Source organism: Pongo abelii, chromosome 13 (assembly GCF_028885655.2).
Source record: "Pongo abelii isolate AG06213 chromosome 13, NHGRI_mPonAbe1-v2.0_pri, whole genome shotgun sequence".
NCBI lineage: Eukaryota > Metazoa > Chordata > Mammalia > Primates > Hominidae > Pongo > Pongo abelii.
Genome location: NC_071998.2, coordinates 123,268,330 through 123,281,599, shown reverse-complemented (window position 1 = coordinate 123,281,599; position 13,270 = coordinate 123,268,330). Strand labels below are relative to the sequence as shown.

Sequence of the window (13,270 nt, the reverse complement as noted above, 5' to 3'; positions counted from 1 at the left end):
TTGGGAGGCAGAGACAAGCGGATCACCTGAGGTCAGGAGTTCGAGACCAGCCTGGCTAACATGGTGAAACCCTGTCTTTACTAAAAATACAAAAATCAGCCTGGCATGGTGGTGGGTGCCTGTTATCCCAGCTACTTGGGAGACTGAGGCAGCAGGGAGAATCGCTTGAATCCAAGAGGTGGAGGTTGCAGTGAGCTGAGATTGCACCACTGCACTCCAGCCTGGGTGACAGAGCGAGACTCCATCTCAAAAAAAAAAAAAAAAAAGACTAAAAACCACTGATGAAAGAAATCAGAAAACCCAACAGTCTTTTATAAAGTCCATTCATGGACCCCAGAAATCCTTTAGGTTTTGGAGGAAATATTTCTGTGTCATTCTAAAGGCTAAAGTAGGGTGATTGGGTGCAGATACTAGTAAGTGGATTTGAAACAATCAGACGTCCGGCAATGCAAGGGGTTGCCTCATGAGGTGGCGATGGGGGGTATTTATGCAGACCACCTGTTGGAGATGCTGTTAAAGTCCTAAATTGTTGGGGACACTGGATGAGAGGACCTCTGAGGTCCTGGTGTTCTTTAATTCTCGGACTAAGGCCATTGAAAGGAGCAAGCTGGGCTACTTGAAGAAAATTAGAAGTGAACAAAAGTATACGGCTCTTGAAATCCATTTTCGCCATTTGAGAATGGTGGGATTGTTTCTGATGCAGCGGAGATGTTGAGGCAGTTGAGACTGAAGCTGTCCTGGAAGAGATGGTTGGGTTGTGCTGGAAAAAAGTGGATTGGAAACCGTTGAGAGTCTTACCGCAGCTAGGGCAAAGGACAGGGAAACAGAATGCTCTGGTTGCTTAAAAGTTCGTTTTCTATCCGAACATACTGAAGTTATGGATCATACCTTGATTGGAATCTGTAATTTCTAGAAGTTTGTGTTTCTAGCCCAGTTATTGGACCATCAAGCCAGCTCATTGACCAAATACTTCAAGAAGGAGAACCAAGCAGCTCTCCATTTTCGAAAGCCTTCTGTAATGTAAATAGGAACAGCAGTCTTTCCAAGTTATTACCCTGTTAACAGGTTGACAGATATGTGCAAATTGTGACTCACTGCTCAATTTGGCACTAAATTAATGTCTTTCCGCGCCGCGTCTGCTCAAGTGTAAACTAGTCACCACTGCTGTGTTACTGCTTGTTTGCCTATATTCCAAAGGTAAAAATTAAAGTAATTTGATTCTGCCACAGAACAGAGTGTAACATATGGTGGAAGTGTAGGAGGGGAGCACGCTGTTCCTACCTGTCCTTAGCCCTGCTCTCAAAGTGGGGTGCCGCACTGCAGAGCCCGCTGCAGACGCTAGCCGTGCTCACCGTCTCGGGAGGCAGCACTCGGAGAGTACTGCCAGAGACCACCTCCCATACCAACACCCCCTCCTTCAACAAGAAAGAGTGTCATTTTTGTCTCTAGATTTTTAATTTGAGCTTCCAAGCTTTCCTTATTTCTGTCAAGTCACTAGTGGTTGATTTGTGTTTCGAAGGTTAGGTCTGTTTGAAAATGAAATGTTTTGATTTTTGCCTCGAGAATTTAGACATTGTTTTCCTCAGCTAAAGATGCAGCTGACTTTCTCTCTTTCCCCTTTTGGCAAATACATAATGTCACCTGTAGAAAAGAAATTTGCATCTCCTTTTTGTTAGGCATGTGGAAAACAATCTCCTGAAAATCCATTTTGCTTCATACAGTCTTTGAGTTTGCTGAGCTTTGTCTGAGGTCACGGGTTGGGGAAGAAACAACCAAACAAGAACAACAAAACCCACCCAGATCTCTTTACTTACCTGTGCCAACTGCAGATATTTTTCCTAGGAACTTATTTTTCTTCTGCCATTGCCTTTTCTTACAGGTAAAAATCTCATCAATAAAGGAATAAAAAACGGCCAGGAATATTTGTTTGCCCATTTAGAACTCTGGCCCTTACTAAAAGCAAGCAAAGTTAGGTACTTGGCATGGAATTCTAGAAATCTACACACTGAGCTTGGTTTCTGGCTTTTTGCTTGACCTGGGATCATCACTTAACCCACCTCATTTGTTTATTTTTCTAGCCTCCTAAGGAGACTAGTTTTCCAGAATGTATCTTGATGACTTCAAGGTGAAAGGTACAATGGAAAGCAAATTATGTTGTTACCTTTGTGCTGAAGATCTGCATACTCGTCTGCTTTCTGCTGTCTAGAGCTATGATGGCTATTGATTGAGGATCAGTTCAGAAGACATCGCCTATCCTCCTCCCCATTAGCATATACTTAGCAATGACCTCCATTCACACAGGACAGTGGATGTTTGCTTCCTGCTGAGTCGGAAGAAACTGGGTTTAAACCACACATATAGATTTAGAGAAGAAGTATATACATGCAGAAATGTTTCCAGTGACCTGGTATAAACTTTGGGCATGATGTTTTTGTCATGTGCCTTCACCATTTCAAGAAACGTCAGGCAATGATGAAAAATGAGTTCATTTCCTCCTTTCTTCACTTCTCACCCCTTTTGTAGCATTTAAGCTTAGATCCAAGGTTGTGTGTCATGATGCTGTAAATCTAGAGGGAACCACGGGAGATGATGTGTGGTCAGCCTGTGTCTTAGCCATCCAGGAAAGATTGTTTATTAAACCATTAAAAAATCAGCAGAGGCCGGGCACGGTGGCTCACGCCTGTAATCCCAGCACTTTGGGAGGCCAAGGTGGGCAGATCACAAGGTCAGGAGATCAAGACCATCCTGGCTAATATGATGAAACACCATCTCTACTAAAAATGCAAAAAGTTAGCCGGGCGTGGTGGCGGGCACCTGTAGTCCCAGCTACTTGGGAGGCTGAGGCAGGAGAATGATGTGAACCAGGGAGGCAGAGCTTGCAGTGAGCTGAGATTGTGCCACTGCACTCCAGCCTGGGTGACAGAGCGAGACTTGGTCTCAAAAAAAAAAAAGAAAAAAAAATTCAGCAGAATGGGGCCTTGCCTTTAAGAAATGCCTGTCATTCTTTCTGAGCAAGTTCACTTTTTGGTGCCATATCCTCATGGTATGGTGCTTTTGAGAGATGGGAGATGCTATTTGGTACTGAGATCATAAAAGCCATTCGTGTACTTGAAGAATATCAAAGTCTCCCTCAGCCTTCTTTTCTCCAGGAGGAAATACCTTTCAGTGCACCTCCACGCCTTCTCATTCATCTCTGCTGCAGTCTTCTTACTGTTATCGTTGTTTACCACTGGGCTCTCTCTAATTTTTCCCCTTCCTTCTTCAGCTTAAAGTTTTAAAACTCGACATAACATTCTCTAAGGAAAACCTGATAGGCTTTCCTTAGAGAATAGGTAGGGTCGCTGTCTGACTTTCAGAGCTGGCATGTGATGTTCGCTTTTTAAGAAATGGCATTATGTTTTCTGCTAGCTCTCACGAGCCCCAGGTTCAAACTAAAATCTTTTCATGTTGTGAACCGAGAACTAATCTCCCTCTCACCCCAAGAGAATATACCTTTTATATGTCCCTGACTTAATGGACATGTAATTTAATTTGTCATAGCCAATGGATATGAAATCCAATGTAAAATCCTTAATAGATAGTTTTACATGTCAGCTATTATATTATACATCCTCTTTGTGTCCAATGTAATTGGATGGTGAACATAAATTCTTGTATGATTTTGTTCTCAAAGGACCTGAGCCAGACCCTACTCAGTGCTATGGGCTGATGTCTTCACAATGCGCTACCACTGTAGGGGAGAATTTATCCCAGTAAGAGAGGGCATTTTTGCAGAACTGGCCCATGGTGTAAGTGGTAGAACTATCAATCAGGGCACTTAAAATTTTTGAGTCCTTTATGTGTGCCAGTTCTCATGCTAAGTCCTTAATGTCACTGAAAACCTTAAGAGATACAGGTTTCATCCGGGCTATAAGAATAGAGGATTCCCTTTTGGTGGGATATCTCCAAGGAAAACATGAAGCTGATAGCTTGCCTGATATGTTTGGAGTAAGAGCCAGGTAGAGAGTTTAGGAATAAAACTGTAACAGATACATAGAAAACTAATCAAATGAAAAGGCAAAACAGGTCTGGGTGCAGTGGCTCACGCCTGTAATCCCAGCACTTTGTGGGGCTGAGGCAGGCGGATCACTTGAGGTCAGGAGTTCGAGACCAGCCTGGCCAACATGGTAAAACTCCATCTCTACTAAAAATACAAAAATTAGCCGGGAGTGGTGGTGGGTGCCTGTAATCCCAGCTACCTGGGAGGCTGAGGCACGAGAATTGCTTGAACCTGGGAGGCGGAGGTTGCAGTGAGCTGAGATAGCACCACTGCACTCCAGCCTGGGCAATAGAGCAAGACTCAGTCTCAAAAAAAGAAAAAAAGAAAAGGCAAAATAGAAATGTAAGAAAACAGAAAGCTATATAAGTAAATAAATGTAGTCATGAGCCACTGTGTGGCTCAGCTATTAAAAACATATGCAGAGATTTTAGCGTATAATCACAGACTACTGATTTAGTACAAATTGTGACATAGCTTGAATTAGAGCACAACCAGGAGATCAGGAATGACTTCGGGTATTTAAAACAGAAGGAATTGGCCTGGCACAGTGGCTCATGCTTGTAATCCCAGCACTTTGGGAGGCCGAGGCAGGCAGATCATGAGGTCAGGAGTTTGAGACCAGCCTGGCCAATATGGTGACACCCCATCTCTACTAAAAATACAAAAATTAGCCGTGCGTGGTGGTGTGCGCCTGTAGTCCCAGCTACTCGGGAGGCTGAAGCAGGAGCATCACCTGAACCCAGGAGGCAGAGGTTGCAGTGAGCCGAGATCACACCACTGCATTCCTGCCTAGGTGACACAGCAAGACTCTGTCTCAAAGAAAAAGAAAAAAAAAAAAATAAGGAAGGAATTTAATCCTGGGAATTGGTTATCCAGTGATTCAAAGGAGAAGCCAGATGAGACAGTAAGACAGCCCAGAAGTGCGCAACAGCAGGACACTGCTGCCATCCTGGACTGGAAGGACAAAGGGAGGGGGCCATGTTGTTGGAGCCCAGTGGCCCAGCAGGTGACACAGCTAAATTCTGACCTCCTATAGAAGAAAATTAATATTCATGCCTTAAAATGAAAAATCAAGAACTAGCATTAAAAACACATTATCTGGACATACAGAGGTAAAGACTAAAAGGTTTCTAATCCTATTTGCCTTCTTAAATATGTGTTGTATTGATTTAAAATAACATTTAAAAGCAATGTCTTTTGAATACTATTACTCTGTAGTTCTTAACTGGAGTTGTAGTTCACACATGTTTATTTTTTTCCCACATAGATATGTTGATGATGTGATCAGCCGCATTGACAGGATGTTTCCTGAAATGTCCATCCACTTATCCAGACCCAATGGAACATCAGCAATGCTTCTGGTAAGATCAGCCTGACTGATTTGTAGGGATGGTGGGGAAAAAAATGGACTTCACAATTAACTCTCTGGTCCTGTGTTGTAGGACCTATAGAATGGGGATTAAATTCCACTTTGATAGTGAATAACATAGTTTCTTTACTGGCATTCTGTAAGTTAAGAATTCTGCACATTGAAACCTTGCTTTTGAACAAAATTTCAGACTCCATGTTAAGACTTAACCAGAGAGGAAAGACACTGTAAGACCATTTCACCTTAAGTCACTTCATGCAACCTCCCAATGTTTTGGTGAATCTGTTTTCTATTTTCCCCAAAGAAGTATAGTAGACAATAGTGATGCTCAACTGTTGGATCCTGCTAAAGAAAACACTCTCGCCATGTGCGGTGGCTCACGCCTGTAATCCCAGCACTTTGGGAGGCCGAGGCAGGCGGATCACGAGGTCAGGAGATCGAGACCATCCTGGCTAACACAGTGAAACCCAGTCTCTACTAAAAATACAAACTATTAGCCGGGCGTGGTGGTGGGCACCTGTAGTCCCAGCTGCTGGGGAGGCTGAGGCAGGAGAATGGCATGAACCTGGGAGGCGGAGCTTGCAGTGAGCCGAGATCACGCCACTGCACTCTCCAGCCTGGGTGACAGAGCAAGACTCCGTCTCAAAAAAAAAAAAAAAGAAAACACTCTCTTAATATAAAACCAGAATATTATGTATTTGAAGAAAGTGTTCTGAGACTTGTGACTGATGACTTCTGATTTTGCTGTTTCTGATTGCTCTGAACACGTCGCCTCATAATCTCCTAGAAGATGTTTGTATTTGCATGAATTCACCAAAGACAGGTGTGTTTTGGAAATATGGTGGGATAGAAATGCTAGATTATGTTATTAATTAGGAAGGCATAGAGACCTCAATGATGAGAAGCTTTTCTAGTGGTCTGTGTAATAATACTTGTATGTGCTTGAAGAATACTTCCCTGAACACAGATTTTTGAGGAACCACCACATTTTATAAAAAGCAGAGTTTATTGAATAAGAATGATGGTTTCGATGGGCGTCAGGGAGGTAAGGTTCAGGACTGGGTATTTTTTCCATCTATTCTGCTGTTGCTGCTTTGGAGCCTAGTGTGAACTCCCCATATTTTAGCATTTTACTTGTGTGAAATCTTATAAATAGCCAGTCACCCAGGATGAGTTACTATTTACTCCAGCCGTTCATCTTAGGGGAGCATTGTGTGTGCATGTGTGTTTTGGTCTTAAGACAGGAAAAGATCTGGGCTTGTTAAATGTTTGTTACTTCGTTTGTGGGGAAAAAAAAATTAGTGACATTCACCTGGATAACATGCTACTTAAAAAATTTCTTTCAGTTAAAACATAAAGAAAAGGAGATAATGCGATGTTTTTTTTCATAGAAAAGAGAAACAGTTTTCTTCATATAAAATGCATATGTCTACAGAACACGAAATATCATCTGCCTCCAGAGGTTGCAGTGAGCTGAGATCACGCCATTGCACTCCAGCCTGGGCAAAAGAGAGAGACTCTGTCTCCAAAAAAAAAAAAAAAAAAAGTCTGCCTCAGTTAAATGTACAAATTGCCCAGATTTTAAGATACCCAGACCTAGCAGTTGAAACATAAATCCTGCTCTCAGCATACCTGACACGGCCCCAAAGAGTTAATGAAGATAAAAATGAATGCATCCTCAGTGAAATAGGTTTGTTCAAATTATTGCTGGGTCATTGAGCTCCCATTTCATAATGAGGGTGGGATTTGGCATTGAAGGGAATGAGCAGAGGGAACAGGATTCCAGGCAAACAGGCCACACAGATGAGTTCCTTCCACCTGAGAAGGCAGGCGTGTATTTCACAGTGATGGTCGACCTCGCCTGCTTTCCCATGGAGCTTCTGTCCTAATAGACTGATGAGAGAGTTTAGGGGCTCAATTCAAGGCAAGAATCACGTTTCACATGCCCTGTTTATTTACTACCACTAACACCCATCCACCCCACTAATTCAGACGTGGATCTAGGTGCCTACTTGTTACCTTTCTTCAGCGACACAGGAACTCACAGAAGCCGGTGCTCACTTACAGGGCCAGTGATAGGTGATCTGATTCAGAATCAGATTGCCACGGGCCATGGGGTTAATCATACTTTTAACATAATGCCTGCATTTGGCGTTTACTATTAAAAGTTGGAATTTTATGAGATGGCAAATCTCTAGGCTATTCACTGCTACCACATCCATCGTGAGGTGGGTGATGGGAATTCCTACCTGGAGGGGGAGCAGGACCGACAGATGCCACCTCCCCCACTACCTACTGCTAGTCACCTGTTCCCCAGAAAAGTGTTTTCTGGAGATGAATCTGAAATAAATTGAATTAATCTGGAATGCAGTGTATTCCTGAAGGCTTTCGGGGCAAGTGAGACTGATAGGGAAAGACCAGTTAGGAGGCCATTGAAGCAGGGTGCACTTGAGCAGTCTCAGCTGACAGCTTCCTTTACCTCCCTTGGGAAATGTCTGAACTGTGCCTGTGCTTTTGAAATAAAACAGCATTTCCTCCTGAATTGGCTGGGCTTCCTTGAATGCAGTCAACAGAAACTCTGATTGACTTACATAAGGAAAGAGTTGGTTTTGGTTTTGCTGTTTGATGGTGCCAGGTGCATCGGACTTAGTGATTAATCTGACCTGCCCGGCAGGACAAAAACCAGAGTAGCTCCAGGCATGTCAGGAACAAGATTAGGACAACGTTTTTTAGGGGGCCCCATGGCCCAAATGATTCCGTATTAACTGCCTTCCATCCCTGTGCATACAACCTGGGAAGAACACTCCTGCTGGCCTAGCCTGCAGTTGCTCCTTGCCCTGAGCCCAGAGGATGGGGGAGTCAGGCCTTGGCAGCCCCACAGAACTGCAAGGAGTGGAGGGGAAGTAATTCCCTAGAGGAACCAGCCGTCTGTATGGCACAGTGAACGTCTATGTGGACAGAGTCTTGTGGCTTACACAGCACTTATCTCATCTGGTCCTCACTGTGGCCCTCGAGGTGGGTAGCACCAACTGTGCTCATTTGACAAGTAGGAAACGGAGGGAGTTGTTTCCTGTGGCTGCAGGGACACCTATCCCTATCTCCCCAACCCTCCAGGATGCTGTCCTCCTCTTGTCTCTGAGGACAGGTCATGCAGGTGGCAAGTAAGATTTGGACTACCAGGCACTAGGCTGGTGATTTTTTCTTTTTTTTTTTTTTTTTTTTTTTGAGATGGGGTCTCACTTTGTCACCCAGGCTGGAGTGCGGTGGCGTGATCACAGCTCATTGCAGCCTCAACCGCCTGGGCTCAAGCAATCCTCCCACCTCAGCCTCCTGAGTAGCTGGGACGCCAGGTGTGTGCCACCATGCCTGGCTAATTTTTGTGTCTTTTGTAGAGACGGCAGGCTGGTCTCGAACTCCTGAGCTCAAGTGATGCATCTGCCTCAGCCTCCCAAAGTGCTGGGATTACAGATATGAGCCAATGTACCCGGCCAATTTTTTCTTAAAATTTTTAAATTATGTAATTTGATATGTACTAAAGAATATATGTAATGCGTATGTAAATTATAAAGCTTAGATAAACCCATGAGCTCATCACTCAATTTGAGAAATAGAACATAAACAATATGGCTCCTCCCCAATCCCTGCCTCCCGACCCATGGTCATCTCCACCCTGAGAAGCACCCCCTTCTCATTTTTAGAATGCAGTTTGCCACATGTGCCTGTATCCCTAAATAATGCCTCCTTGAGTTTTGAGCTGTGTAAAAATAGTATCATACTATGTATATTGTTTCTGAGCTGTATCCCTGATGGTGGTCATATCTGGCAGTTTGATCATTGTCATCTAATGTCCATCCTGTGACTGTCCACACTTTATTCTTTCTCTTGCCAAGGAACGTTGGGGTTGTTTACAATTTTGCTTTATAAATAATGTTGGCATGAGCATTCTCTTGCATATACCAGGATACTTTTTTTGAAAGTTTTTATTTTAATTTTTATGGGTACACAGTAGGTGTATATATTTATGGGGTACGTGAGACACTTTGATACAGGCCTGTGATGTGTAATCATCAAATCCTGGTAAATGGATATCTGTCCTCTCAAGCATTTATTCTTTGTTTTATAAATTATCCAATTATACTCTTTTAATTATTTTAAAATGTACAATTAAATTGTTATTGATTGTAGTCACTCTGTTGTGCTATCAAATACTAAGTCTTATTTATTTTTACTAACTACTTTTTGTACCTATTAAACATCCCCACTATCCTGCCCCCATACTCCCACCCCAACTACCCTTCTCAGCCACTGGTAACCATCCTTATTCTATCTCCAGGAGTTCAATTACTTTAATTTTTACCTCCCACAAATAGATGAGAACATAACGAAGTTTATCTTTCTGTGCCTGGCTTATTTCACGTAACTTAACAACCTCCATTTCCACCCATGTTGTTGCAAATGACAAGATCTTGTACTTTTTTATGGCTAAATAGTACTCCGTTGTGTATATGTACCACATTTTCTTTACCCACTCACCTCTTGATGGACACTTAGGTTGTTTCCAAATTTTGGCTATTGTGAACAGTGCTGCAACAAACATGGGGGTGCAGCTATCTCTTTGATATACTGGTTTCCTTTCTTTTGGGTATATATGCAGCAGTGGGATTGCTGGGTCATATGGTAGCTCTATGTTTCGGTTTTCTGAGGAACCTCGAAACTGTTCTCCATGCTGGTTGTATTAATTTACATTCCCGCCAACGGTGTACAAGGGTTCTCTTTTCTCCACCTCCTCACCAGCATTTGTTATTGCCCGTCTTTGGATAAAAGCTATTTTAACTGGGTTTTTGCCATTTGTGTATCTTCTTTTGAGAAATATCTATTTGGATCTTTTGCCTATTTTTTAATTGGATCATTAGATTTTTTTTTTCCTGTAGAGTTCAAGCTCCTTATATACTTATATATCCTGGCTGTTAATCCTTTGTCAGATGGGTAGTTTGCAAATTCAGTAATATTGCAGATCCATTCTATGGACTGTCTCTTCACTTTGTTGATTGTTTCCTTTGCTGTACAGAAGCTTTTTAACTTGATATGATCCCATTTATCCATTTTTGCTTTGGTTGGCTATGTTTATGGGATATTACTCAAGACATTTTTGCTCAGACCAATGTCCTGGAGAATTTCCCTAACATTTTCTTTTAATAGTTTCATAGTTTGAGGTCTTAGATTTAAGTCTTTAATCCATTTGTATTTGATTTTTATGTATGGTGAGAGACAGGGATCTACTTTCATTCTTCTGCATATGGAAATTAAGTTTTCCCGCACCATTTATTGAAGGGACATCTTTTCCCCAATGTATGTTCTTGGTACCTTTGTCAAAAATGAGTTCACTGTAGGTGTATGGATTTGCTTCTGGGCTCTCTAGTGTCTTCCATTGATCTATGTATCTTTTTATGCCAGTACCATGCTGTTTTGGTTATTATAGCTCTGTAATATAATTTGAAGTCGGGTAATGTGATTCCTCCAGTTTTGTTCTGCTCAGGGTAGCTTTTGCTATTCTGGATCTTTTGTGGTTCCATATAAATTTTAGGATTTTTTTTTCTATTTCTTTGAAAAATATCATTGGTATTTTGATAAGGCTTGTATTGAATGTGTATTGCTTTGGGTAGTATGGACATTTTAATAATATTGATTCTTCCAACCTATGAACATGGAATATCTTTCCATCTTTTTGTGTCTTCTTCAGTGTCTTCTATCAGTGTTTTATAGTTTTCATTATGAGAGTTTTATAGTTTTCATTATGAGAGTTTTCATTATTTCTCAATTCTATTTCTTTGGTTGATTCCTAGGTATTTAATTTTATGTGTGGCTATTGTTAAATCGGATTACTTTTTTATTTCTTTTTCAAATTGTTCACTCTTAGCATATAGAAGTTCTACTGATTTCTTTATATTTTGTATCCTTCAACTTTACTGAATTTGTTTCTCAGTTCTAATGGTTTTTTGGCAGAGTCTAGGTTTTTCCAAATATAAGATCGGATCATCTGCTAACAAGGATAATTTGACCCTCTTCCTTTCCAATTTGGATGCCCTCTATTTTTTTCTCTTGTCTGATTGCTCTAGCTAGGATTTCCAGTATTATGGAAGGACGAAAGTGGGCATCCTTGTCATGTTCTAAATCATAGGGGAAAGGCTTTCAGTTTTTCCCCATTCAGTATGATGCTAACCGTAAATCTGTCATATATGGCTTTTATTATGTTGAAGTATGTTCCTTCCATACCCAGATTTTTGAAGGTTTTTATCATAAAGTGATGTTGGTTTTTATCAAATGTTTTTTCAGTATCAATTGAAATGATCGCATGGTTTTTGTCCTTCATTCTGTTCATATGATGTTTCACATTAATTGATTTGTGTATGTTGAACCATCTTTACATCCCTGGAATAAATCCCACTTGGTCATGATGAATGATCTTTTTAATGTATTGTTGAATTCAGTTTGATAGTATTTGGTTGAGGATTTTTGCATCAATAATCATCAGAAATATTGGCCTATAGTTTTCTTTTTTTGTTGTGTCTTTGTCTGGTTTTGGTATCAGGTTAATACTGGCCTCATAAACTGAGTTTGGAAGTATTCCTTCCTCCTCTGTTTTTTGGAATACTTTGAGTAGGATTGGTATTAATTCTTCTTTAAATGTTTGGTAGAATTCAGCAGTGAAGCCATTGGATCATGGGCTTTTCTTTACTGGGAGACTTTTTTATTACTCCGTCAATGTCGTTACTTGATATTGGTCTGTTCAGGTTTTAGATTTCTTCATGGTTCAGTCTCGGTAGGTTGTAAGTGTCTATGAATTTATCCATTTCCTCGAGGTTTTCCAATGTATTGGCATGTAGTTGCTCATAATAGCCACTAATGATCCTTCTAATTTCTGTGGTATCAGTTGTAATGTCTCCTTTTTCATCTCTTATTTTATTTGTATCTTCTCTCTTTTTTTTTTTTTTTCCCTAATTAGTCTGGCTAAAGCTTTGCCAACTTGTGTTTCCATTATCATTTATTTCAAGAAATTTTTCAGTTTCCTTCTTAATCTCTTAATTGACCCACTGGTCATTCACGAGCATATTGTTTAATTTCCGTGTGTTTGTATAGTTTCCAAAATTCCTCTCGTTATTGATTTCTAATTTTATTCCAGTGTGGTCAGAGAAGATGCTTGATATTCTTATAGTTTTTTTTTTTTAATGTGTTAAGACTTGTTTTGTGACCTAACGTATGGTCTGTCCTTGAGAATGGTCCATGTAGTCTTATCCTTGAGAGTAATCTGTGTGCTGAGAAGAATATGTGTTCTGCAGTCATTGGATGAAGTGTTCTATAAATATCTATTATGTCCATTTGTTCTGTAGTCCAGGTTAGGTCTGATGTTTCTTTGTTGATTTTCTGTCTGGAAGATCTGTCCGATGCTGAAAGTGGGGTGTTAAATTATTGTATTGTGGCCTGTCTCTCTCCTTAGCTCTAGTGATATTTCCTTTACGTATCTAGGTGTTCCATTGTTGGTTGCATATATATTTACAATTGTGATATTCTCTTGCTGAATTGACCCCTTTGGCATTATATGATGACCTTGTCTCTTTTTACAGTTTTTGTCTTGAAATCTATTTTGTCTAAGTATAGCTACTCCTACTCTCTTTTGGTTTCCATTGGCATGGAATATCTTTTTCCATCCTTTTATTTTCAGTCTATGTGTATCTTTATAGGTGAAGGCTGTTTTTGTAAGCAACAGATCAATGGGTCTTGCTTTTTTATCTATTCAGCTACTCTGTGTCTTTTGATTGGAGAGTTTACTTATATTTGATTGGAGTTAGTTCACTTATACTCAG

General features: G+C 40.8%; 1 protein-coding gene across 2 annotated transcripts in view; it reads left to right on the top strand.

Annotated features, from left to right (window-relative positions):
- MED27 (mediator complex subunit 27) overlaps window positions 1–13,270 on the top strand; it is a 224,933-nt gene that overhangs the window by 135,986 nt on the left and 75,677 nt on the right. For both annotated transcript variants that reach the window (NM_001134087.1, XM_054519549.2), the window contains 1 exon segment: window positions 5,307–5,400. In NM_001134087.1, coding sequence (NP_001127559.1) covers window positions 5,307–5,400 — 94 coding nt within the window.